We start from the raw sequence: 24,980 nt of genomic DNA on the forward strand, positions 1-24,980 counted from the left end.
TGGTAATATTGATTCGTTTTGATTGACAAACAATGTTTGTAGAAAATAAAAAAAAAATCAACAAGACAAACATATCAAACACAAACTCTTGAAATGAACAAATTGAAAAAAACAGCATGATAAATAAACAAAAAAAAAAAAATTTCATAACCCAAAAAATGAATGGCATGCAAAATTATTAGATTTGATGATGATGATGAATATTTATACATACCGTTCCACTGGCACCTTTACAGGTAAGTTTAAATTTCAATACACTTTGTGGATCTTTCTGTAAAAAAAATAAAATAAAATGGAATGGAATGAAATGAACAAAAAAAACCACCCACCACCACCCACAATCATCAACTTACCCGATCAACAAGTTCTTCTAATGAATGTGCTAATTTTATGGCAACATTTTTATCATCAATTATTTCATATTTAAAATAATTTATATCGCTCAGGCTATTATCCACTGCTTCCAAACGAAATTCATTACGTGGATATACTTCTACTTTGAATACTTCGTTTCCTATTTTAGAATGGAAAAACAGAAAAAAAATTGTATTATTAACGGGGTATTTAAGGTTCAATTTTAAATTAAAATGCCAAAAAATGAAATGAAATGAAATTCGGAAATGACAAAAAAAAACCGAATACAAAATACACCAATGACTGACTGAGTGACCGATTGTTAAATGTTCACTTGTTACTATATTATGACCACCTATTTGTGGTACTATACTCGGTAATTGTAACAACAACAACAACAACAACAAAAAATTCATTCCATTTCATACAAATTTTCCCGTTTTACTATCATTTTCATCTTTCCACTGAATGAAGGAATGAATGAAAAAATGAAACCGAGCGTAACCATTGATGAATGAATAAATAAATAAAAAAAAATCCGATCGGACAATAATGGTGGCCGCCTTGTAGAAATATTAAAAAAAAACCAGAAGAAATTAAATTAGATTTAAAAAAAAATTGTTGTTGTTGTATATGGCCAATTATGAATGATTGAATCTGGCAATAGTTGTTCGAAATTGAAAAATAAAAATTTCATTTTTAAACAACAACGAGAAAAAAAATCCGATTTCATTGGTGGTGGTGTGGGTGAAAGTAGAAAATTCAATTGTCATCAATTTTTTTTTTTTTTTTTTGGATGATGATGATTACGATGATGACGACGAAAAAAAAAGAAACAGAAGAAGACTAAAAATAATTTTTTTTTTCAAATAAAAATACAAAAATCCATAAGGAACAACAACAACAACAACAGCAGCAACGAAAACGACAATCACCCAAAAATAGCCAAATCAGACACACACACACACATGCATGGTATATATAAACATAAAATGAAACACACACACACACACACACACACACACAGAAAAGAAAACCATAAAATTGTTTTTTTTTATTTCATTTTCGTTTGAAAATAAATAAAAAAAATCTGTCAATTTTTCGCTAATTCCATAAACATCGACAACTTGAACAACAACAACAACAACGACGATAAAATAAAAAATAAAATAAAGGTACCAGCTATCACCAGGAAAGATTGGATGAATGAATGAATGAATGAAAAAATTCGATGAGATATACCAGATGATGATGATGAGCATTCAAGTGTGACAATTCCCAAATGAATGGATTTTGATGATAAAAAATCATCATCATCATCATCCACAATAAACAGTGAACAATTTTGACAACAAAAAAAAAAAGAACCAGAGCCGGGCGGCAGAGTATTGCTCTTGCTGTTGTTGATGGAAAATGATTTCATTCTCATTTTCATTGTTCAACAAAAAAAAAAAATCTCTTTATCACAATTCGTTTCATTCTTTCATTGAAGAAACAAAAAAAAATTTTGTCACAAATTTAATCTAAAAAAGTGGGGGAGGGGAGTGAAGAAAGTGTATGACATACGCACATACACACACACGATAAAATAGGTCAAATCCATGCCGGTATTCATCGTGTCACACACACACACACACACACATTCATATATTTGATTCACAATTAGTGACAATTTCAAAACTTTTTTTTGTTGAAAATATAAAATGAAAAATGATGATGAATATAATATAACCGAAAAAAAGGATTAAATTATTCATTAATCATCATCATTATCTGCTACTGCTGCTGTTGTTGTTGTCAACAACTACTGATAATTATCAGTTGTCAGTTGTCATTGTTTATATAAATCTAAATCAATCAATAATGGATCAGTTGACATGACATGATGACAGTGTTTCTAATTATGGATCATCATCCATTGCAATGGATTTGAATTTTTTTTTTTTTTTTGGCATGTCCAACAACAAAAAGAAAAATTGTCAAATCTCCAAGTGAATTCAATCAATCAAACTATTGAGAAAATTGGCTAAATGACACACGCACACACACATACACACACACGATGATGGGATAATTTGATTTTTTTTTTGTTTCATTCAAACAAAAAAAAAAAAAAACAAAAGCAAAAAATTTCAATTGAATTTAGTGATGGAAAAAAACCAAATTACCTCATCATTCGCTATCATGCAAATGCACACTAAAAACATGAAAACAAAGAAAAAAAATAATGGTCAATGATCAATATTTAAATTGATGATGATGAAAAAAAATTTTTTTTTTTCAAACTGGTGACAATGTCTATTTTAACATTGTTGATCGTTGGTTGTCGGTGTCGTAATTGATCCAGGAACAATGGTGAAAACAATGTTGACAACACAACAACAACAACAGCAACATTAGTGAACTGAAAGTGAAAATGAAATGAAATGAAATTGGCTGAATTCAATATATAACAATAAAATGAAAAAAAAAACATGATTGTCGTCAACTTTTTTTTGTCTTGTTTGTTTATCCAATAAAAAAAAATTGTGACAATTTGAACATGAACAAACACACAAACACACACACACACACTGCAACGACAACAATTCACATTCGGTTGAAATGAATAATAAAAAGTTTGCTACAAACTAAACTAAACTAAATACGACAATCATCATCATTAGATGTGAAATAAAAATTCAATTTGATTTACACATGATTTTTTTTGTCTGTTGTCAAAAAAAAAAAAAATTTGAAAATCCATGTATTTTAAAGCTTTAGATTATTATCTGGATCAAATATCAAAACATCAATGGACAATGGGTGAATTGACCAGCCTTATCATCATCATGATCATCGTTGGATAAAAAAAAAAATAACCGACCATTTTTTGTATGTGTGGTTGTTTGTCATCAATGCACCTGTCTATCTCATATCATATATTTAGATAGATTTCATGCGATTACCAATCACACACACACACACACACACATGCATTGTGTGTATTTGTGAAACAATCAATCAATCAATCAAATGTTCGATTAAATTGGATTCAAACCAAAAAAAAAATATCGGGCGACATTTAATTTACCCATCAATGGTACAGTAGTCGCTTTGTCTTTTTTTTCTCCTTTTTTTTCTTTGATTGCTAAATACAAAAACACACACACACAATACAATCATTTCAAAATAATAATAATGGGATCATTGCCATTCATTAGAAAAAAAAATTAACCTACAAAAAAAGCGTTTTATTCCCGATGCCGCCGCCGGGAATACAATCATCATTGACCTCTATATGTATAAACCTTTTATCACACAATATTCGATACGGTGGGGTTCAACTATCTAAATCTAATCGAAAATTACTACACTGGAATCGGTAAAAATTAGGTCTAAATTCTCAAATCGACAACATCGATCAATGATTGATCGAAAAATTACGAAATTTAAAAATATAGAATTCTCATTATTTCACAAGCCAAAAAGAAAAAAAAACTGCTACATTTGACCAATTTGTCCAAAATCAAAACAAAACAACCAACACTAACTAGCCAAAAATGTGCATGTGTGTGTGTGATTTACCAATCAAATTTTTTATTCTTCCCACTGTCCACATACTAACCGACAACTACCATTATTTGAATGTTATTTTCTAGTGTGGAAAATTAAGACCAAAATAAGAAGAAAAAAAAAACATTGACCATCATCATCATCATCGATCGGTTGATGTCAAAACAACTTGGTCACTTTTCTACTTTTTTTGTTGTTGTTGTTGTTTGAAGAAATTCGATCAGCAAAACAAAACAAAACAAAACAAAAAACTTTGGCTATTACAAACAAAATATATTCATCATCATCATCATTTTTTTTGTTCTGTCTTGACTGAATTGTTTTGTTGAATTCATGCATAGTGTATATATATGTGTGTGTGTTATATTCTAATGATGCTGATGCTTTTGATTGACAATAATAACTACCATCAAAAAAAAAAAGAAAGAAATGGAAGAAAAAATAAAGATTCGGCGACAAAAAAAAATGGACACACATGCACACAGACTTTGGACATTGGTCTCTATTTCTATGCAAAAAATATCATGCAACAACAAAATACACAAACAAACAAACAAACAAAATATAGCTATTAATAATAAATGGTCCAAATGGTAAAACAGAAAAAAAAAACTTTGAAAATGGGATCATTTTTTTTCTTTGGCAAAGATTATATACTACAAACAGACATTCATTATATATATACACTTACCAACAGGTAGATTTTCAGCAACACGTTCAAAACGACGATTTTCACCAAGTGGATAAAATCGGCAAGCTATAGAGAAACGAAAAAAAAAGAATTTAATTAAAAATTTCAAACAAAAATAAATCACAATTTTGATGTTTCGAAATTTTTATCAATAAAAAAAAAATTAAACACACACACACACACCCTGTGTTTAACCCATTCATTATTATCATTATCAATATCATTTGAGGGTCAAATTATAATACATGAAAATGGTTTTTCACAGTGTAAACGATTATCATTCATCATTTCACACGCACATACACACACACACATCTGATTCATTATCATTATCATCATATAATCTTCAAGAAAAAAAAGATGAAAATACAATAGCCACTGTTTATTGTTGTTATTTATTATCTAAACAACAACAACAACAACAACAGTAAAAATTAATCCAAATTCAAAAAATAAAAAATTCATAATGCAAACAAAATGAAAAAAAACAATTGATGATTATCATAACTGATAAACAACAACAACAACAAAAAAGAGAAATGAACCAAATAATCTAATAGGAATCAAACAACACAAGCATCTATCATCATCATCATCATCATCAAATGAAAGTCGGCTCTTTCGTGTATACAACAACAACAACAACAACAAAAGAAAGAAAAAAAAACAATAGATATTCTTTGGATGGATTTATATATGTGCTTTAAAATGGGATTTCCAGCAAATGGATGTTTTTTTTTCATTTAATGAATGGACAAACATTAACAACATGGACAACAGTAGCCAACCAAAGACAATGAATTACTATACATTCATATATGCACACACACACACACCGGACATGAGAGAGAGAGAGAGAGAGAAGAAAATGGCAATCCATTCAATTCATTGCTGTTGTTGTTGTTGTTATGAAGAAATTATTATTATTAATTATTTTGGCCCCAAAAAATGCATACACACACACAATGAATGTTTTGAGAAAAAAAAAGAGTTTTAAAAAAACATCCGGAGCAATTGATGATGATGATGATGATGACGATCATGATTTGGACACAAAGTATCATCATCATCATCATGATTGAAAATCAATCAATTGTAGTAAAAATTGAGGAATTAAAGTGTTTTTCATTCATTCATTCATTTTTCACTTATTTTAACACACACATACACACATATTTATCGAGATAATTCATCATCATCATCAATGTAAAGTTGATAATGATGGATGGATGGATGGTTGAATATTGCTCCATAGCTTCCATACACACACACACACACACACACACACAGACAAATCGGAAACAAAAATCGCGAAAAAAAATTGATTACTTCTTCTCATTCATTCATTCATTCTTCTTCCTTTTTTTTATCAAACGAACGATATCATCTTTCAAACCCGAATAGATCGAACGCCATTGGCCAACAAAAAAAAACCAATCTAAAGATTTATAGATAGAAAATTGGCACTGCCTGCAAGATGATGATGATGATGATTGTTACATCGTTTTTCATAAATCTACCTCCATAGATGTATGATATATATATCATCATCAGGTAATAAATAATAACCGAACCAAATGTGAAATTTGAAAGGAAATAATGAGTAATGGATGGTGATTGTGTGTGTGGCTGATTGAATGGAATTTTTTTTTTGCATTGAATTGAATAGAATAAGAATGGAAATGGTTAAAAATAACTTTTTGAAATGATAATAATAAATGAAAGTTTATCGTTTCTAAAATGACAAATTCATTCAATTCATTTTGGTCATCATCATCATTATTCAAATATATCCAAATGAATTGTAGTCAATTGAATAGCCTGAATAATCAGTCATCATCAATATATATGAATATATAAACTTGTCACCACATTTAATATATATCATCTATATTCATAATCGATATATTAATAACCCGTTTGAATCTCTCTATTTATAGTGAAAAATGAATAATGATGAGAAAATCCAAAACAAAGAAAACAAAAAACAAAAGTAGAATCTTATGCGTGTGTTTGTGTTTGTCTGTGTGAATGGTGATTTCTCAATTGAAATTCAAATGAATTCAATTCATTTGACCATACACGAGGACGACTACGATGATGATGATCATTATCAAGATCATCATCATCACAAAAACATTATCTATTTCAATGTATCACAATGGTCATCATCATCATCATTTTATTTCATTGAACAACAACAATAGTGATCATCATCATCATCATCATCACATTATTATATTTCATCACCATCAATTCAACCAAAAAAAAAAATCTTTTATTCATATCACTGTATATATTATATATTTATTAAAATTCGACCAAATATGAGAAAAAATTGATGTCTGCACAAGTTTATTGATTTACATCAACAGCAAAGTAAAAGTAATCAATGTGGTCAATAAACTAAAAATACAGACACACACACACAGGGATAAAAATGACATTAATAATCACACACACAACGAAATTGTAAATTTACAAATTTTTTTCCCTGAAATGAACAAAAAAAAAATATGTGCAAGGAAAAAAAATTATTTATGAATATGGGAGGAATATTTTTGTTGCTGTTGTAGACAAAAAAAAACTCATAGCCCACAATAGAAGAAAAAAAACCATCATTTTTAAATCATTGATGGATCATTCAACAACATATTCCTCTATTAGGATAAATAGGGCCAGTAGGTTTGTGTGACTTTTCAAGGCAAAAAAAAAATCCAAAAAAATGAAAATTTTCTCTTTTTAAAAATCAATTAACCAAGGCCCAGAAAAAAAATTCATTACAAACAAACAAACACACTAATTAGCATTAAAGCAAAATCCTAAATCATCATCATCATTAAGTTATTACACACACACACACAGAGAGAGAGACAGAAAGTGTTAAGCTCAAAAGAATTTGGAATGATAAAAAAAAATATCATGATTATTATCGACAGCAGCAGCAACAAATTATTCGATATTTGAACTTTATTTTTTTTTCTTTGAAAAAGATTTTTTTTCTGTCATTCGAAACAAACAAACATTCATTATCTGAACTTGAAAAGCATTGAATAACATAACAAAGTCCAAGTATGTATGTATGTATGTATGTATGTGAGCTGTTCTGCTGTTCCAAATGGAACGCAGAAGCCTCCAATCAAATTTCTGTTGAAATTATCATCATTATTACTAAGCAGTAATTTGCTTGTATTGAAAAAATCAATGATGATGACGATGATGATGATACGCCATACCAATTACTTATGATGACGATGATGATGATCATAATCATCATCACTTTTATAACAAAAAAAAAATTTTTAAAAAAACGGATTTAAAAAAAAGGAAATCATTCTATATCATCATCAATAATCCATTCAAGAGTTGATCCTGAAACAGTTTACCTTGTTGTTGTTGTTGTTGTTGCCAATCACAACAAGTTTTTGTTCTGGGAAAAAATACTGATTTGAATTGAAAATCAAATCAAGTAACGTTAGTGTGTGTGTGTGTGTGGCAGTCATTCATTCATTCATAATTTTTTTTTGTTTTTTTCTTCTCTCTCTCTCTCTCTCTATTCATCTATTCCATTTTCAATGTTTCAATTCATCCACTGACACACACACACACACACACACACACACACACACACACACACACACACACACACACACAATCGGTCAGTTGGTTTTTTTTTTTTTTGAACAACAACGACAAAATAAACGAAATGATGCCAATGTTCAATTAGTTAGATTGTGCCTGTTTGTTGTTGATTCACATTACACATATAAATCAGAAAAAAAATCTTGATTCTATTCGATTCATATCAACAAAATAAAAAGGCCATCATTATCACCATAGATTGATAGATGCTTGAAAACATTGTGTGATTGTGAATAAAAAAAAAAAAGAAAAGTTCACACATTCAAAATATTTATCATTCAAATGGTAATTATAAACATAAAAAAAAGAGTTTATCACTTGTTGATTGAATATAAATCTAGGCTATAATTTTTTTGTTTTTATTAATAATCAAAATAAAAATCGATTGATCAATGATGATGATGATGATGATTTGTTCTAGAAAATCTTATTATGAAAAGACAATAAATGTGTCCATAAAAGTCCATTAATGGTTAATTGAATCATTATCATCATCATCATCATCATCATCACACGTCATTAAATGGATCCTGTTTTTGACGATCCTCATCATCATCATTTAATAATTGAGTTTCAGAATTTCATTTATTGTTCCGGTTTTTACCAATGAATGAACGAGAAAAAACGAAAACGAAAGGTGCACATCACACACACACAGAGATACATAGAGAGAATCATAAATCGATTATTAACTTTCTCCTGTTCATCATCATCATCATCATAATCATTCTGATTATGATTACAAATAAAAAAAACAACAACAAATGTAACACACGCAAACATGAAACAAATTTTTTTTTCTTTTTACTCAAATCGGAAATGAACATTTGGTGTTTGGATACGAATAAATGATAAAGGTGGAAACAGACACACACACACACACGATATAAATGATGATGATGATGGGAGCGTTTTGAAATTATCCGAACAAACATGTGTCATGACATTTGTTGATTTTTTATCACATGAATAAAAAATGATAATTCAAAATATAAAAGAAACAGGGACAATTGTTGTTCAGTTACTTTGACCTATGATCATCATCATCATAATCATAATCATTACATGAATAAACTATATTTTCCCTTCATTTCTATATGAATATACGAAAAAAAAATTCCGGTAATTATACAACATTATCCGCATGGATAAAGAAGGGAAAAAAAACGGTAATTATTAAGATCAACAACAACAACAACAACAATTAGCATAATGAAAATTCTAGTTTTATGATAGGAAACCAACCAACAATCTCGATCTGAATCGGATGTTGAATAACGAAAAAAAAGTTATTAAGTAAAAAAAAAATTAAAATGAAAATTCTCTCACAGGAAAGTAATGGATGGATGAATAAATGAATGAATGAATGAATGACATGGATTTCATAAATAAATGAAGTTTTTTTTCAACTCTTAATATTTCCGTCGTCCGTTTATGTACTAACTACTTTTCAATGTAGATAAAAGTCAAAAGTCGTGTTGTGTAACATCTATTCATTTGGAATATATACACACACACACATGCTATGTCGGTCATCATTATTTCAATCATAATCATCATCATCATCATTTGATGGTCATTTGTCATCATCCATGATGCTTTTGAAGATGCTGATGATGATGATGATAATGCTGTTCACATGAATCAAACACACAAACACACACACACACAGACAGAGATAGAACCAAACATCATCATCATCAAATAAAATTCAGAAAATGAAAATTCATAATTAGAAATGAAATTTTTTTTTACTTTTTTTTCTGTTGATTAACATTTTCGGTACACTAAGAATGAATGGAAAACGAAACGTTTCGTTTTTCACCAAAATAAAAAACAAAACAAAACAAAAAAAAAGATAATTTTAGGTCAAACAAAAAGTTTTCAGATAAGAACTGTTACTGCTGCCAGATTTTGTTTTTTTTTCTTCACAAAAACTACTTGTTCGTGAAGGTATTATCAATGCACTAGATGAATGAATGAATGAATAAATAAAGACAAGTAACAAATTGACAATCATTATTATCTGCTACCTGTCGACAAACAAACACGAAAGACAATGAAAAAAAAATTACCAAGATTGTTTTGTTTGAATTTATTTCAAGTGTTACCAGTATAAATTTGTCATCATCATCATCATCATCAATGTCACACATACGAGATGTCCAACTAAAACAACAACAGCAACAGGTACTAATTATTTTGTGACAAAAAAAAACACTCTATCTATTCATCTATAACCCAAAAATATCATGGCATGGCTTGATGACCAAATGACCTACTGTCACTACTACTACTGATACTACTAGTGGTATTGGTTCAAACAATGAAAAAAAAACAACCTAGTTTTAAGCTGATAAGCTTAGCTTAACATTTTTAATTCCAACCAGATTTTTTAAAACAACAAAATTCACCATTATAGTGAAAATAGTTGCCAAAATCAAGTATAAAACTTACCACCAGATCTTTGTGCTTGAATCGATAATGATAATGATGATGCTATGATGACCAGAATGATGGCTTTAATAATATTTCTGTGATGGCCATAATGATAGTGATGATGATGATGATTATTATGATGATGATGATGAAAATGTGAAGAATGTGGATGATGATGATGATGAGCACAATTATTATTATTATGTGGATCCACTGATGATATTCTTTTTTGCCACAATTTATGGTTGATAATGTCAACTTTTTTTGTTGTTGTTGTTGTTGTTATTGTTGGCCATGACCAATACCACCAAAACCATCCATCATCATCATCATCATCATTGTTATTGTTATCATCATGAAATGGTATAATTTTTGGCATAATAATAATCCTTTTCATCAAATGTTTTGTACTTGATTTATCAAAAAATTTACAAACATCATTTGATACATAAAATTGGTCTACTAACTGGTGGCCTTTATCATCATTATCAATAATGTTGATGTCATCGTTGTTTTTGTTTTTATTTTTGGTCATCATTATCACATTATCGTTGTTGTTGTTGTTATTTTTCTCTATTTTTACAGGTAGCTTCTGTATTTGATAATTGCCATCATCATTATCATTGTTTTCACTATCAACACTGTGATGGACATCATCACCATCGGATGACAGACGACATTCAAAATAAGAATTGCAATTAAAATTTAGTTGCTGTTCCAGCACCAATTCGGGTTGTTTTTGTTGTTGATGGTGACAATCAATTATTGTCGATGATACTTTCTCACCAACCAAATTGCTTGATGATGACGATGACATGATGATGAATGAATAGAAAAACCGTTATTACCGGTTAAAATAAAATTCGATGATTAAGATTCATAGATCACACACACATTATTATATGCACCGGAAATAAAAAAAACACAACAACTATTTACACCTTAACACAAATCACACATACAAAAAAAAACACAACCGAAACTAGAAGTGGAAATGATGAATTTGATAATTATTCGAAAAAAAATGATGATGATGAAACAGGCACGTTATAAAATAAAACGATGATAATTATAAGATGATGATGATGGTTGGCGCTTTTTTTTCACTTCCTTTCTTTTTTTTTTTAATCATCCATTCAAGTGGATAATTTTCAATCTTTCTTCTTCTTCTTCTTTTTTGTTTAATTACTCGTGCCATATACAAACAAAAACATTTTCACTAAATTTTTTCACATATAAATGAAAATGAAATTGGAAAACATCAACAATCACGAATCACATCATTGGATCATCCATGATGATCGTTGATCGTTGTTTCGATGTTTATTCCGTTGATCACATATGTGTCATTGATGGTGATGATGATGATGAAAAAAATTGATTCAAAAGACCATGCATTTGACGATGAATATGGCGTTCGATCATACAAACATAACGGAAAGACAATGACTGACTGACTGACTGAACAGATCAACAAGGCAAGACTTTTTTTTTCTCCTCTTCATCATCCAAATATGAACAAGAAAAGAGATAGATAGAGAGAGTAAAGGTGATGGTTATTTGAAACAAAAAATAAGAGAAGACAACAACAAGACATGTATATCTCATGGTGATAAAAATCAAGATGGAGAAAGAGTGAGAGAAAAAACAAACTCTCTTTCTTCAAGTAGAGCGATTTTCTTCATCATCATCGTCGTGGTTGTCGTCTCTCACATCATCATCATCATCATCAATGATTTCGAATGATTTTTAATCTAGCAGCAAATATTTCATCAGTAGATATTTGTTTCTCTTCTCTGTTGATCTCTGTTGTTCACTACTGGAGAATGATGGAGGCCGAATGAATAATAATAATAAAAAAAAACTGAAACAAAATTGGCCTCAATTTCGTTGATGTTTTTTTTTCTTAAAAATTCGCAAAAAAAATACTGTTTCAAAAGTGAAAGAATACCACCAGCCACCATTATTATATTCTTCACATTTTTGTTGTTGTTGTTGTTGCTTTCTTCTTGCGGAATGTCCAGTTGTGTTTTTAAAGTTCAACAACAACAACAACAACGGATATCTTGTGTCATTCATTCGAATTCGAATTCAACAAAAAAAATATCACGACATTTTTGAACAATAAAAAAAAATTCGAATGTTTTCATTTTGAAATAACGCCATTCACCACCACCAAAAAAAAGTTACAGCATCCTGTGGATAACGAATTCAATTGTCAGAAGAAAAAAAAAATTTTTTTAGATCAGAATAACAGGTCAACAACAACAACAAAAAAAAATGAAAAAATTTTCGGCCGTAATAGATTTTCAAATGCAAAAAAAAAAAATAATGATCATTTGTGGCTATGTGAAATGAGATGAATAAGATGCCATTATCATCATCATCATCATCATCCATTAAGATCACCAATGATCATGTTTCTAACGGAATCAATGAATGAATGGAGAACAACAACAACAAAAAAAAGAGGTTGATGATGGTGATGACATAAAGGGTATCATCATCATCATCAACGGTGGTAATGATCAGTGTGTGTATCTTCCGAACAATAAATAAAAAAAATAAAATAACCGGTAGATTGCTGAATCGGACAACAACAACAACAAAAGGAATAAAATGACACTTGACATCGAAATAAAAAATTTCTTACCTTTTTTTATGTTTGACGACGACAATGATGATGATGTATTTCAAGTTTTTTTTTTTTGTTACTGATCGAACAAAGATCAAGAAAAACAGAAATAATATGAAGACTTTGATGAATGTGAATGATTAAAGACAAAAGGAACTTCATGAACAATTTGTTCATCATCATCGTCATCAATGTTCGATTATTATTATTATTCGACGAAAAGGTTGATTGATTTTTCAGTACACAAACACACACACACACACCTGAAATCAAGTCGTTCAATTCATTAATGTGTTGCAGCGATTTACTTGATTCATTTTTTCGGTTCACTTACGTTTTGTTGTTGTTGATGATGATGATGATGGTAGCATATACAACAATGCCATAATGATAAATACCAAAATCGAATCCCAATAAACGGACGTTGGTATGTTAATGGCAACGATAACGAATGAATGGATGATGGTTGATCTAATTAAAAGTTTTGATGATTTTTTTTTTATTTTTATTTTTATTTTGACAGCCACTTTTTTTTTCTCCACTCACCAAATATTCGATGGTTCAATGGAGTTGAAATAGACAACAATTTTTTTTTAGCTGTGGCTGAATCCGAATTTCGAATGAATCTCATTTTTGCGATTTATGATGCTGAACGAACATAAACAGAACAAACAATGGTCAAGGGGATCATCATCATCATCATCATATTCGATCGATCGATCGAATGATGTTTGTCGATGATTAACGATCTACGACGAGTACATGTTGATGTTTTATACCGGTGTTGTATCGAAAAAAAAAATTTGAATAATTTAAAAAATCATCGTCGTTGTTTATCATAAAATATTTAAATGTTTGGAATGGCCAAAAATTGATTATCATCATCATCATCATCTTTTATCCAGAGAGATCCATTTTTATATTACTGATTGCTGATAATTGAACAGATATACGGAAAAAAACGAATATCGAAAAATTCGATAACTCATCACTCACTTGCCACTTTAACGCCATCTATCATCGATATTACCAAGTTTCAAAGAGTGATCTACTTGAAACTTGGAATTACACACATATGGTAACCAACATCCATTGAATTCAAAGGTCAATTTTGTATTATTATTTAACCACTTGAAATTAATTAACCATTTTTCAATGATTAGGTAATTAAGGATCATTATTATTATTCGATACTGTAGGAGTGTAATTTTAAAAATGAAAGAGATACAAGATTTCAAGGACAATGACCGGTTCATTTGGACTCAAAATTTATCATTCGATTTTTGGACCCATTTAATGATGTAAATCCCAAAAAAAAAAATTCCAACAACTCCTGATACACATCTCAAGTTTAGTTTTTTTTTCTATTTAAATGGATCAATATGCCAGGTTAGTGTTCATTGTAATAATTCTTTTTGTTTTTCATTTTATTTTTTCTTCCTGATACAAATCCAAAAAAAAAAAAAAAAAATGCAACTTTTATCCATCATTATTTCGATCGTTTGTTTATCATCAACCGGTTTATTGGCCATACCATTATATGATCATGATGGTTACATCGTTCCAATCCATCTATAATTCAACACGAAATTTAATCACCGAATCTAATCATTGTCCAGATTGTGAAAGTCGTCATGTTTGTTATGATGATATTGGCTGTTTCAGTATGGATGGTCCAATGGGACATGTATTGCTATTGCCACAATCACCGAAACATATTCGTACACAATTTTTAGCATTCAAAGCCAATGATTTGAAAGAATCACATTCAATCGATGCTTATGATCATGATACATTCAATGTGATCGATACGGATAAAAAAATTGCTTTCATTATTCATGGTTTTGCTGAATCACATACTGATCCAATATTGATGAATGCTAAAGACTCACTATTGAAATATCGTTCAGATGAAATCGGTACTGTTATTATGGTGGATTGGAAACATGGAGCCACTGCACCTGCATATACTCAAGCTGCAACCAATACTCAGGTGGTTGGACGACAGATCGCTTTTCTTTGTAATCAAATCCATAAATCACGCAATGTAAATGTTCACAATTTTTATCTTGTCGGTTTTTCATTGGGTGGCCAAGTTTCTGGTTTTGCCGGTAAATGGTCACGTACTGAATATCATTGGAAATTTGGCCGTATCACTGGCTTAGATGCAGCTGCACCATCGTTTGAAGGATGGGAAGGTGCTTTCCTAACGAAAGAAGATGCCGATTTTGTAGATGGTATTCACACAACTACCGGTGGTGATATATTGGCCGGACAATTAGGTTTTACATCACCATATGCACATATTGATTTCTATCCAAATGGTGGTTTGGTTCGTCAACCACACTGTCCAGTAGGCACTGGAATTGCTTGTAGTCATAAAACATCGGTCTTGTATTTTGAAGCATCAATAAGTGCCGAAAAAACATGTCATTTTTCTGGCCATTTATGTGATAATTATCAACATTATTTGGATGGTAAATGTAAAGGTAGCGATAGTCAAATGGGTTTTCAATCATTCAAATTCACCCGTGCACATGGTAATCATTATCTATTGACTAGTGCTGATTATCCATTTTGTGATAAAAATTAATTAATTAATTTGAATTTTAAAAATCAAAATTAAAATTTCATTATTTTAATACATCAAAAAAAGAAAAGAAAATTCAATTTATTTTCCATTATTGGGTACTCTTGTTGTTGTTGTTGTTGTTGTTGTTGACATTGGTGACCATCACTGGTGATGTTTTGTCATTATTGAGTATTTCTGTGGTTGAATTTCCATTTAAACTTCGTTCATTAATTAATTCATTGAAATTAGGAATGGGTTTTGAGATCATGATCTGATTATGATGATGATGATGATTGTGATTGTGATGATTGACATAATATGGCAAAACAATTTTATCGATCCAATTACGAATATGAGCGACGTTCGTATACACGCCAGGTATGCCACCTTGACCACAACCAAGACCCCAGCTTACAAGACCAACCACTTGCCATATACCATTTGATTCGCAAACTAATCCACTACCACCATCACCTTCACAGGCATCTTTACCAGGTTCACCACCAGCACAAATCATCGATCGATCCAATCGGAACCCGTAACCCAATTTCGTGTGTTTCAATTGATTTTCACACATTCGTGAATCCAATACGGGAAGATCAACTTTCATCAAAACACTTTGATATTCACCTTGATGACCAAAAGCATTCTTTCCCCATCCAGCAACATAACATCGATGACCAGCAAATGATTCGAATGTTTGTGGCATACAAATTGGTGATATATGTGGATGTTGGCTAAGATCCAGTTCGGTATCCAATTTCAATAGAGCAACATCATTAGCCAAATTACGTGGTACGAAATTTGGATGAATAAAAATCTCTTCCACATTCTTTTCAACATATGGATAGAATTCATCTTCACGATGTACATCCCATTCGCCTAATCGAATTTTTAGATCATGTGCCTGGAATCTATTGAATAAGGCAAACACACAAAGATCATCAGAATTATTTAATCAGTCTAGCGCAATGACAGAAACACTTACTTTTTGATACAATGAGCAGCAGTAATAATGAAACTGGAACTAATCAAAGCACCACCACAAACATATAGATTATCCGATGGACCAATTCGTTTTAAAATGGCAACCTGCCATGGATATTCAGCAAATTCCGTTGATGATTGATGATAATTAAGATTCTGTACACGACCATTGATTCCTATTGATTGTCGTTGACCACAATTATGATATGCTACATTTGGTCTTGGCAAATGATCATTTCGTATTGGTATTGGTAATGATGGTGCGATTGATGGTTGATGATGATGATGATCGAGATCAAATGAAGGTATCGAATGACTATGTAACGAATTGATTACTTTTGGTGGTCGTTGATGATAAGATAATGGTGGTGGTGGTCTTGTAATGTATGCTGGCCGATTAACAACAGCTTTAATTGGTTGCTGATGATAAACATGTTCCAATGGTGGCAGTTGCTGTGGTGGTCGATAAATAGATTGTCCACCATTATTATAAGACATTGATGGTGGTGTAACAACAGAGTCAATATAATCGATATTTAATTGTTGTGGATCATTCATAATCATTGAAATTGAATTTGAATTTAAATTATATGGTCGTTGACAACAGGTTCGTAATAGGCCACATTTATCGGCCATTTGACGATTGCCACCAACACCGATCATACGGCCAAGAATTTCTTCAGCAAATTTGTTTGTATTATTATTAGCATTAGAATTACCATCAAAACTTCGTTCATTGATTGCACCATAGACATCATCATCAATTTGTTGTTGTTGTTGTTGTTGTTGATCATTTTTACGTTGTTGATAAAGATTATTATATGGATCAGTAATCGAACCAACTAAAACACCATTTCGACACATATAGAATGGAACACAGATACAATCACTTTTTCGCTGTACAGGACTATTTCCACCAATGATACCGTAATTTGGTCGAATCGAACCAATTTTACTGCCACCGATACCACCACCACCATTGGCAAAATTTCCAATCAAACCTTGTAATGCAGCACCAATAAAACGTTGATCTTCAGGACCAGCCTGATGTTGTTGAACATTCGTCAACGATTGATCATCATAAATATTTGCGCCATCAATTTCTGGCCGATTATCATAACTATTTCGTTCGACGGTATTTTTCTTATTACGATTATCATCTGATGATGTTTCGGATGTTGAAAGACCAACAATCGGTATGAATCCTTTGATTGACATTTTTTCATCATTAATAATACGTCCTTGTCTTGGTAGATCTTCAATCGATGATAATGATAATGATCGACCATTTGCATCATCATAATTTATGGTTGTCGTCGTTGAATTATCATCATCATCATCATCAAACGTCGTAGAATTTGTAGTGAATTCTTCGAAAGCATTGCCATTTATGATGATGGTGGTGATCACTAGAATCGAAAAATTCAATTTGAAAATCATCATGATCATTGTTTTCAAAATGACGAACTTGTTTTCGAATGATCACCATTCTTGTGATCCCTTTATATATCATTCTTTGAACGAACAAACGAAAAACCCCAACGAAGACATTTTGAAGGAGTAACACATAAAAGTAAAGAAAAATTTCAACTTTTACTCTCTCTCTCACTCTCTCTCTCACTCTTCAAACTTTCTTTCTATTTGAGATCTTCCCATCACTGACTCATGGCTGAATGGCAATGATGATGATCACCAATAAGAAGAAAAAAAAATAAAAAGACAAGTTTCGCTGGGGAATTACGTCCAAAACAACAACAACAAAAAAGTAGGTCACTATCTTTTATATAAGATGATAAAATAGTGCACAATGACAGGTGAGCCAGATCACCTTTGACTTGGTCAGGTTTTTCCCAAAAAAAACAGCGAAAGAAAAAAAAAAATGAAAATTGTTTGGAAAATCCAACAATTTGAATCACATACATGAAGAAACAGTTGGCCAAAAATGAAATAAAACAAAACACAAAACGATAACCAGTTTCATTAAAAGTTGTTGTTGTCGTTTGTTGTTGTTTTTGTTGTTGTTGGTAAATATAGCCACAATAATTAGAGATGATGATATATGATCATGATCATCATCATCAGATCAAAACAAAACAAAAAAAAAAATTTTTTTTTCTCAAACCATCAATTGTCATCATTTTTTGTTGTTACTCCAAAAACCCAATTCTTTTTTTTTGTTTTGGCGAAATTTATTAACCACTGAAGAATGAAGAAAACAGCCCAATTTTTTTTTGAAAAAAAACAAACAAACAAACAAAAACAAAACAAGTGGTCAATGGTCAACCATTTTACAATTTTTTTTTCATCATAAATCAATAAAGAAGAAAGAAAAAATTTTGGTCAAATTTTAATTATTGGAAAAAATTTTTTTTTTTAAATTAAATTAAATTAATTAATTTTTTTTTCGTTTGTTAATAAATACGTGGCCTAATTCGAATTAGAAATGTTCGTATTTGCATTGGTTTAAATAGTATGGAAAAACTGCCCGAACTATCTCGTCGTATGGTTTGTGAATCTATAAAAAAAATGCGAAAATTAGAAAATTACAATCAATTACTTGAAATTATCACTTACCACGTGTAAAACTAGAACTTAAAACCATTGTATAATTTTCATATGGATCCAATTCGGCCATCCATTTCATTTTATTACGTTCCGATTGTTCCAATGTTTCCGTACCGAGTAGATTCATTTCCAATACATCGACAATAATGAAATTTGTGAATAATTCCGATAGTCGTACCATTGTTTCTTGTGAATATTTAATATCTTCATTGATTTCATAAAAATGTTCCAATCGTATCACGATGTTTTGTTCATCCCATTGTTCCAGTGATAATAGATGAATATTGACTGGTAATTTTTCACGTATTCCATTTGTATTGAGACCAACAATTAGATTTGGTCCATACATTGCTGGTACATTACGGAAAAGATATAACGGTATCCATGATGTTGTTTTACTTAATTTACGCATAAATCGTACACTTTCCTGTATTTTATCCACAATAAGTCGATGTTTACCGCGTACGATTAAACCTTCAGAATTATGTCCCGGTTCATTTAGTGCTTCTTCCATACCGTAACCATCATCAAACAGTAGCCGACGATGAAGCATCATTTCAATGACACCATCAACCATACTGGTTGTACCTTGTGGTCGATCAGTCAGAATTGTCATTTGAATATTTTTGCTCAGATCACGAATAAATGTCCAACTTGTTACTGGATAATAATTACTAGAGACTTCTTCACCGGTTTGTAAATCCCATGTTGGTCGATGATGGCGAATACGACGAATTGTTTCACGGCCATTAGAATCGGTGAAAAATGTTTGTTTATTCTGGAAATTTGTTTCATATTTGGTGACAATCTCCAGACCAGTTTCATCGGGAAATTTTCCAATCGGTATAGGTCCGACAACCCAATCGAATTCAATATAATTATAATTCTTATACAGTCGAATAACCTGCGTACACCAATCGGTAAATACCTGATGTATTTCATCAACCAATGATCCACGATAAATTTTGTACGTAGATTTTGTATTAACAATATATGGATTTTTATGTGCTGGTTTAAATACATATGCCCCGGATGGTTTATCACCAGAATATCGACTTGTTGCCTTATAGTACCAGAATGATTGTACGAACGGTATATTTTCACCATTTGGCAATTGAATTTGTTTGATAAATCCAGTATGGCCATCGATTAGGATGCCAATTTTTCCATTATGTAGGAATACATCCTGGCCATTGGTGAGCATATTTTCCGATATTTCGGATGATCCATAATCTAATCAATCAATTACAATAGATGGATTAAATTGATTCAATAAACCAAAAATAACAACTTACCACTCATTTTCGTAATTAGATAACTAGAGATGCCTAATGGATCTAAGGTGGACATGAAAACCAATTCATGTGTTGCTAATGAATTTCGTTCTTTCAATGATAAAATTTTCGGATGAATCGGCACCAATTGTGATGGTATGACGTGTTCATTATGATCAACAACCTTATATTGCATATTTTTCACTGGAATCCGTACAAAATGTCGTAATGAATGAGCAATTGGATTATAGATGCTCATTATACTGCTTAAATGATCTTCGATAAATTCCGTGTAATGACATTGGGAAATGTTCATATCACGACAGAAACCTATGATTGATTGTCCGGGAGCTGTTTTTGCCTGAACTAATGTCATATATGCAGATATAAATGATTGTTCAGCTTTATCACTGGCCTGGGAAAGCATTCGTTGATAATCATCATTTACATATTGTTTACATGTGCCTGTTATGGCATCATGATGTTGAAGAATACCCATTACTTCTTTTAATTCTTGTAATTGATTAGCATGATCCAAGCCACGCATTGCTAACACATTCAATTGATTTGATGCTTGTAATAGATTGGCACCTTTTTTGATTGCATATTTCAATGATGGTCGGCTAGTAAAATAACCTGAATCATGAGACTTATTAATCGAATGAAATTAATTCGAATGAAATGAAACCTTACCAGTCCAATAGGCATCTGGTGCATCAGCATATGGGTAAAAATCATCCAATTTAATTGGCCATCGACGTTTCAATTGATTCAATGCACGTGCATAACAAGATGGTGTTGAATAAATAATATGAACTTTTTCCGTCGCTGTCAATGAATTAACAGCATCAAATAGATAATCAAGATTGCTATACCATTTCTCGGATGCTTGATAATAGAAATCCATTCCCATCGTAATAATCGTATGATTCGTTGCATATTGTTTGGCTTGATTTCGTACTGTTTGAATAAATTCTCTCGCTTTACGCATTATATTCTGTTGATTCAATGTTTCATCAAAACAATTGATATCATAACAGAAACCTTTTGGTGGCCAATATACGTTCGGCAGTATACCGGTGAAAATGTCACATTTCTCACCAATACTTGGTGATGATTTCCATATAAATTCCAAAGTTCTCATACGTTCACGAAGATTTTTATCCTGATGATCAACACGGCCAAGAAATAGTGAATCAAATCCCATCTGTGAAAACAGTGATGCTTGTTCCCGTGAATGACCAAAAGGATCAATTTGCCAACCAGTTTTCGTAAGGCCACATTGACCGAATGTTTTATTCAAGCCATTTAACACCCAACGATAGATTATCAATAATGGAACTATAATGTGCAGTTGCCTCATCATTCATACTCCAACCACCGCTGATGAATTCCAATTGTCCTAAAACCCAAACCCAAAAAAAATGAATAATTCATTCACACCATCATTACTAACCTGAATTCACTAATTCATGTACGACTAGCTGTACAGTACGTGGTTGATTATGATACCATCTTGAAAAAAATGATGTTTCCACGACAATAAATTTACGCCGGGGATGTTGTGCAAGACTTTCTATAACTGAATTATATATGATCGGAATATCTATTAAGGAAACAAAAAATTTTACTATCCTTAAACATCATCATGGATGACAAACTTACATCGATGATAATATTGATCAAATGTATGAACCCATCCGGTATCCATATGTGTATGACAAACAACATGAACATTCAATACACCCGGTAATGTTGGTGCACATGACTGTGAAAAAAAATGGATAAAGGTCACAACAAACAGATAACAAAAAAATACCCGACATACCTGACAATAATGTGCATTTACTGTTCTAATGATCAAGATGATAATCGATGAATAAATGATGAATAAATTGAACATGAATTTATTCCTAAGAAGATGATGATGACTCGTACTATATGGACGATTCATCATGTTGTTGATGATTTCGAATATTCGAAAACATTCGAATTTCGAAAATTTTTTTTGTGTGTGTGTGTGTGACACCAAAAACAAATTGATTCGAAGAGAATTTGATTCGAAAAACTTCGATATATGCGTGTGTGAAAAATAAAAAATCAGATCAAACAAAACAAAACAAAAAAAAACTATAACTGCACCAAATTGATTGTTTATATGTGTGTGTGTTTGTTTGTATGGTTAATGATCAAGATCATTTCACATTTTCATCATCATGATGATGATCATTTATTATGTGAAATGTGAATGTGCACAGAAAACACGCACAAAGACAATTGAATATTGTGGCATCAATATACAATTGTGATATCATTGAGATGAAAAATGCTTCTGGACCAATGATGATGATGATGATGATGATGATGATATTCACATCACAAATACAGAGACACCCGGTTTAATAACAACAAAGTCAGTCACTTGATGCTTAATAAATATATAAATTTTTTTTCTGATGACGCTTGGCGATTTTTTTTCCAAATCTTTGACGTTTCTTTTTTTTACAGTGATTTTTTCCAAATTCGATTTCTTCTGGCAAGCAAGCAAGCAAGCAAAAAAAAATTAAAAATCACAGATCATCAAAAAAAACCAAAACGAAACGAAACGAAAATCCAAAAAGGTATGCAGAAAAAAATTTATGTCATCCTAAGCATTCATTCACAGCAAGAAAAAAAATTATAGATTATGGTGACATATGATACAATGGCCATATGGACAATCAATCATCACACAAAAGAGAGATATTGATTGATCCTGAATCAATTCGATTCGAAATTTTTTTCCACTTGTTGTTGTTGATGGTGGTGGTGGTTGTAAAGCCTTGAACGATTATCAATGAAGCAATGAAACGAAAAAAAATAGTCAGATCATCATCATCATTTGAATTTGATCAAAATCAATTTAGCTCAATAAATATCGATCGATGTCACACGCACGCAAGCACATTGCTGTTGTATTTCTGGTAATGTAATGTTTTCGAAATCAATTTTTTTTTCAATGATGTTTCGGTTCAATTTACATTTTTTTTCTTTTATTTCTCTTTCCTAGGAATTATTTTTCATTGTATGAAATCTGTATGTGTGTGTGTGTGTGTATCATCAAAAAAAAAGTTTCCATTCACCAAAAACACACACAAAGAGAAATAGAGACAGATATACACCACCAATATAGATTTTGAACAAATAAAACAAACAAACCAAGTGCCACCGTTCAATCTATTGATCGATCGATTATCAATGAATCATCAAATATAATCAAAATGATGATGATGATGGTGAAAAATGAAGAAAACCGTATCGTATTGGATTTTGATTTTGGTGATGGAGAAAATCCAAATCGCAAACAAAAACGAAAAAAAATAATCGTCATACGATATGTCAAGATCATAGAATGGCTGACTATTGCTTTGTTGATTATCAATGCTGACGACGACAACGTGATGATGATGATGATGATGATATGAAGATTGAGAACACAACCTGTTGAGTTAATGAACAATTCTGTCTGTTGTTTATTTAAATACGCACCATGGTATGTGATGACGAAACTGTCTGAAGAAACCAGAAGAAGAAAAAACCCATAAAAAAAAGCTGAACCAGTTATTAAGCCGATGATCACGAATATTTTCCGTGTGTGTGTGTGTGTGGATTTTTTTTCAAATCAAATTTTGTGAAAAAAAAAATTTTTTTTTTTTTTGGCGCGCACTTATCATCATTCATCATTGAAGACAACTCAACATTCAAATTATCAATTTAAATAAATGAAACGGAATAATAAGATTGTTGTAATTTAACACTGTTAAAGACCACCATGGCCACACACAGAAGAAAATGTTTTTTTTATCATATCTAATCATTGCCGCATCACAATCAATGGAAAATAATGAATAAATAAAATAAAACAAGAAGCCAAGCCAGGCAAGTATCATATACATATACACAGCCCAATAATAATAATAATAACGTGAATTTTTTTTTCTTTCATTTCACCAAGATTTTATTTTTTTTCCACGTTATTTCTGGATGAAATTATATCGCAACAAAAAAGAAGAAAAGAGACTCTAATGAAAAAGGAAGAAGTCTGGATCGATGAAAATAACATTTTTTTTTTGGTCAATAAATTTGATTTGAATCCATCAATTAATGTATTTGAAGAGAAAATGAAACAACGGAAAATACTTATTACACGCACTTGGACATTTGAGTGAGAAAATGTGGATAGATGTATAGAGAGAGAGAGAGAGAGAGAGAGAGAGAGAGAGAGAG

The 24,980-nt window shown here is 30.9% G+C and overlaps 4 protein-coding genes across 4 annotated transcripts in view; 1 reads left to right on the top strand and 3 right to left on the bottom strand.

Moving 5' to 3' along the window:
* LOC124496627 (protocadherin Fat 4) overlaps nt 1-13,843 on the bottom strand; it is a 34,595-nt gene extending 20,752 nt beyond the window's left edge. The window contains 5 exon segments of the mRNA XM_075732480.1: nt 215-271; nt 354-514; nt 4,601-4,666; nt 10,700-12,877; nt 13,335-13,843. Of these exon segments, the coding sequence (XP_075588595.1) occupies nt 215-271; nt 354-514; nt 4,601-4,666; nt 10,700-11,498 (1,083 nt within the window). The 5' untranslated portion in view covers nt 11,499-12,877; nt 13,335-13,843.
* Nucleotides 13,844-14,766: 923 nt separating this feature from the next.
* On the top strand, nt 14,767-15,981 carry LOC124496630 (pancreatic triacylglycerol lipase). The gene is given in 2 exon segments (XM_047060169.2): nt 14,767-14,879; nt 14,881-15,981. Coding segments are annotated over 2 exon segments (1,122 nt in total). The 5' UTR covers nt 14,767-14,786; the 3' UTR covers nt 15,910-15,981.
* Nucleotides 15,924-18,859, bottom strand: LOC124496629 (uncharacterized). The gene is made up of 2 exons (XM_047060168.2): nt 16,877-18,859; nt 15,924-16,802 (listed from the first exon to the last, which is right to left on the bottom strand). Exons 1-2 carry the CDS (start codon nt 18,322-18,324, stop codon nt 15,998-16,000), a joined length of 2,253 nt encoding a protein of 750 aa, XP_046916124.2. The 5' UTR covers nt 18,325-18,859; the 3' UTR covers nt 15,924-15,997.
* Nucleotides 18,860-19,209: 350 nt separating this feature from the next.
* LOC124496628 (lysosomal alpha-mannosidase-like) lies at nt 19,210-23,770 on the bottom strand. Its single transcript, XM_047060167.2, is given in 8 exon segments — nt 19,210-19,390; nt 19,450-20,673; nt 20,736-21,350; nt 21,408-22,011; nt 22,013-22,116; nt 22,171-22,320; nt 22,380-22,482; nt 22,543-23,770. Coding segments are annotated over 8 exon segments (3,033 nt in total). The 5' UTR covers nt 22,672-23,770; the 3' UTR covers nt 19,210-19,286.
* Between the last annotated feature and the right edge of the window lie 1,210 nt (nt 23,771-24,980).

The sequence above is a fragment of the Dermatophagoides farinae genome, chromosome 7, assembly GCF_024713945.1.
Source record: "Dermatophagoides farinae isolate YC_2012a chromosome 7, ASM2471394v1, whole genome shotgun sequence".
NCBI lineage: Eukaryota > Metazoa > Arthropoda > Arachnida > Sarcoptiformes > Pyroglyphidae > Dermatophagoides > Dermatophagoides farinae.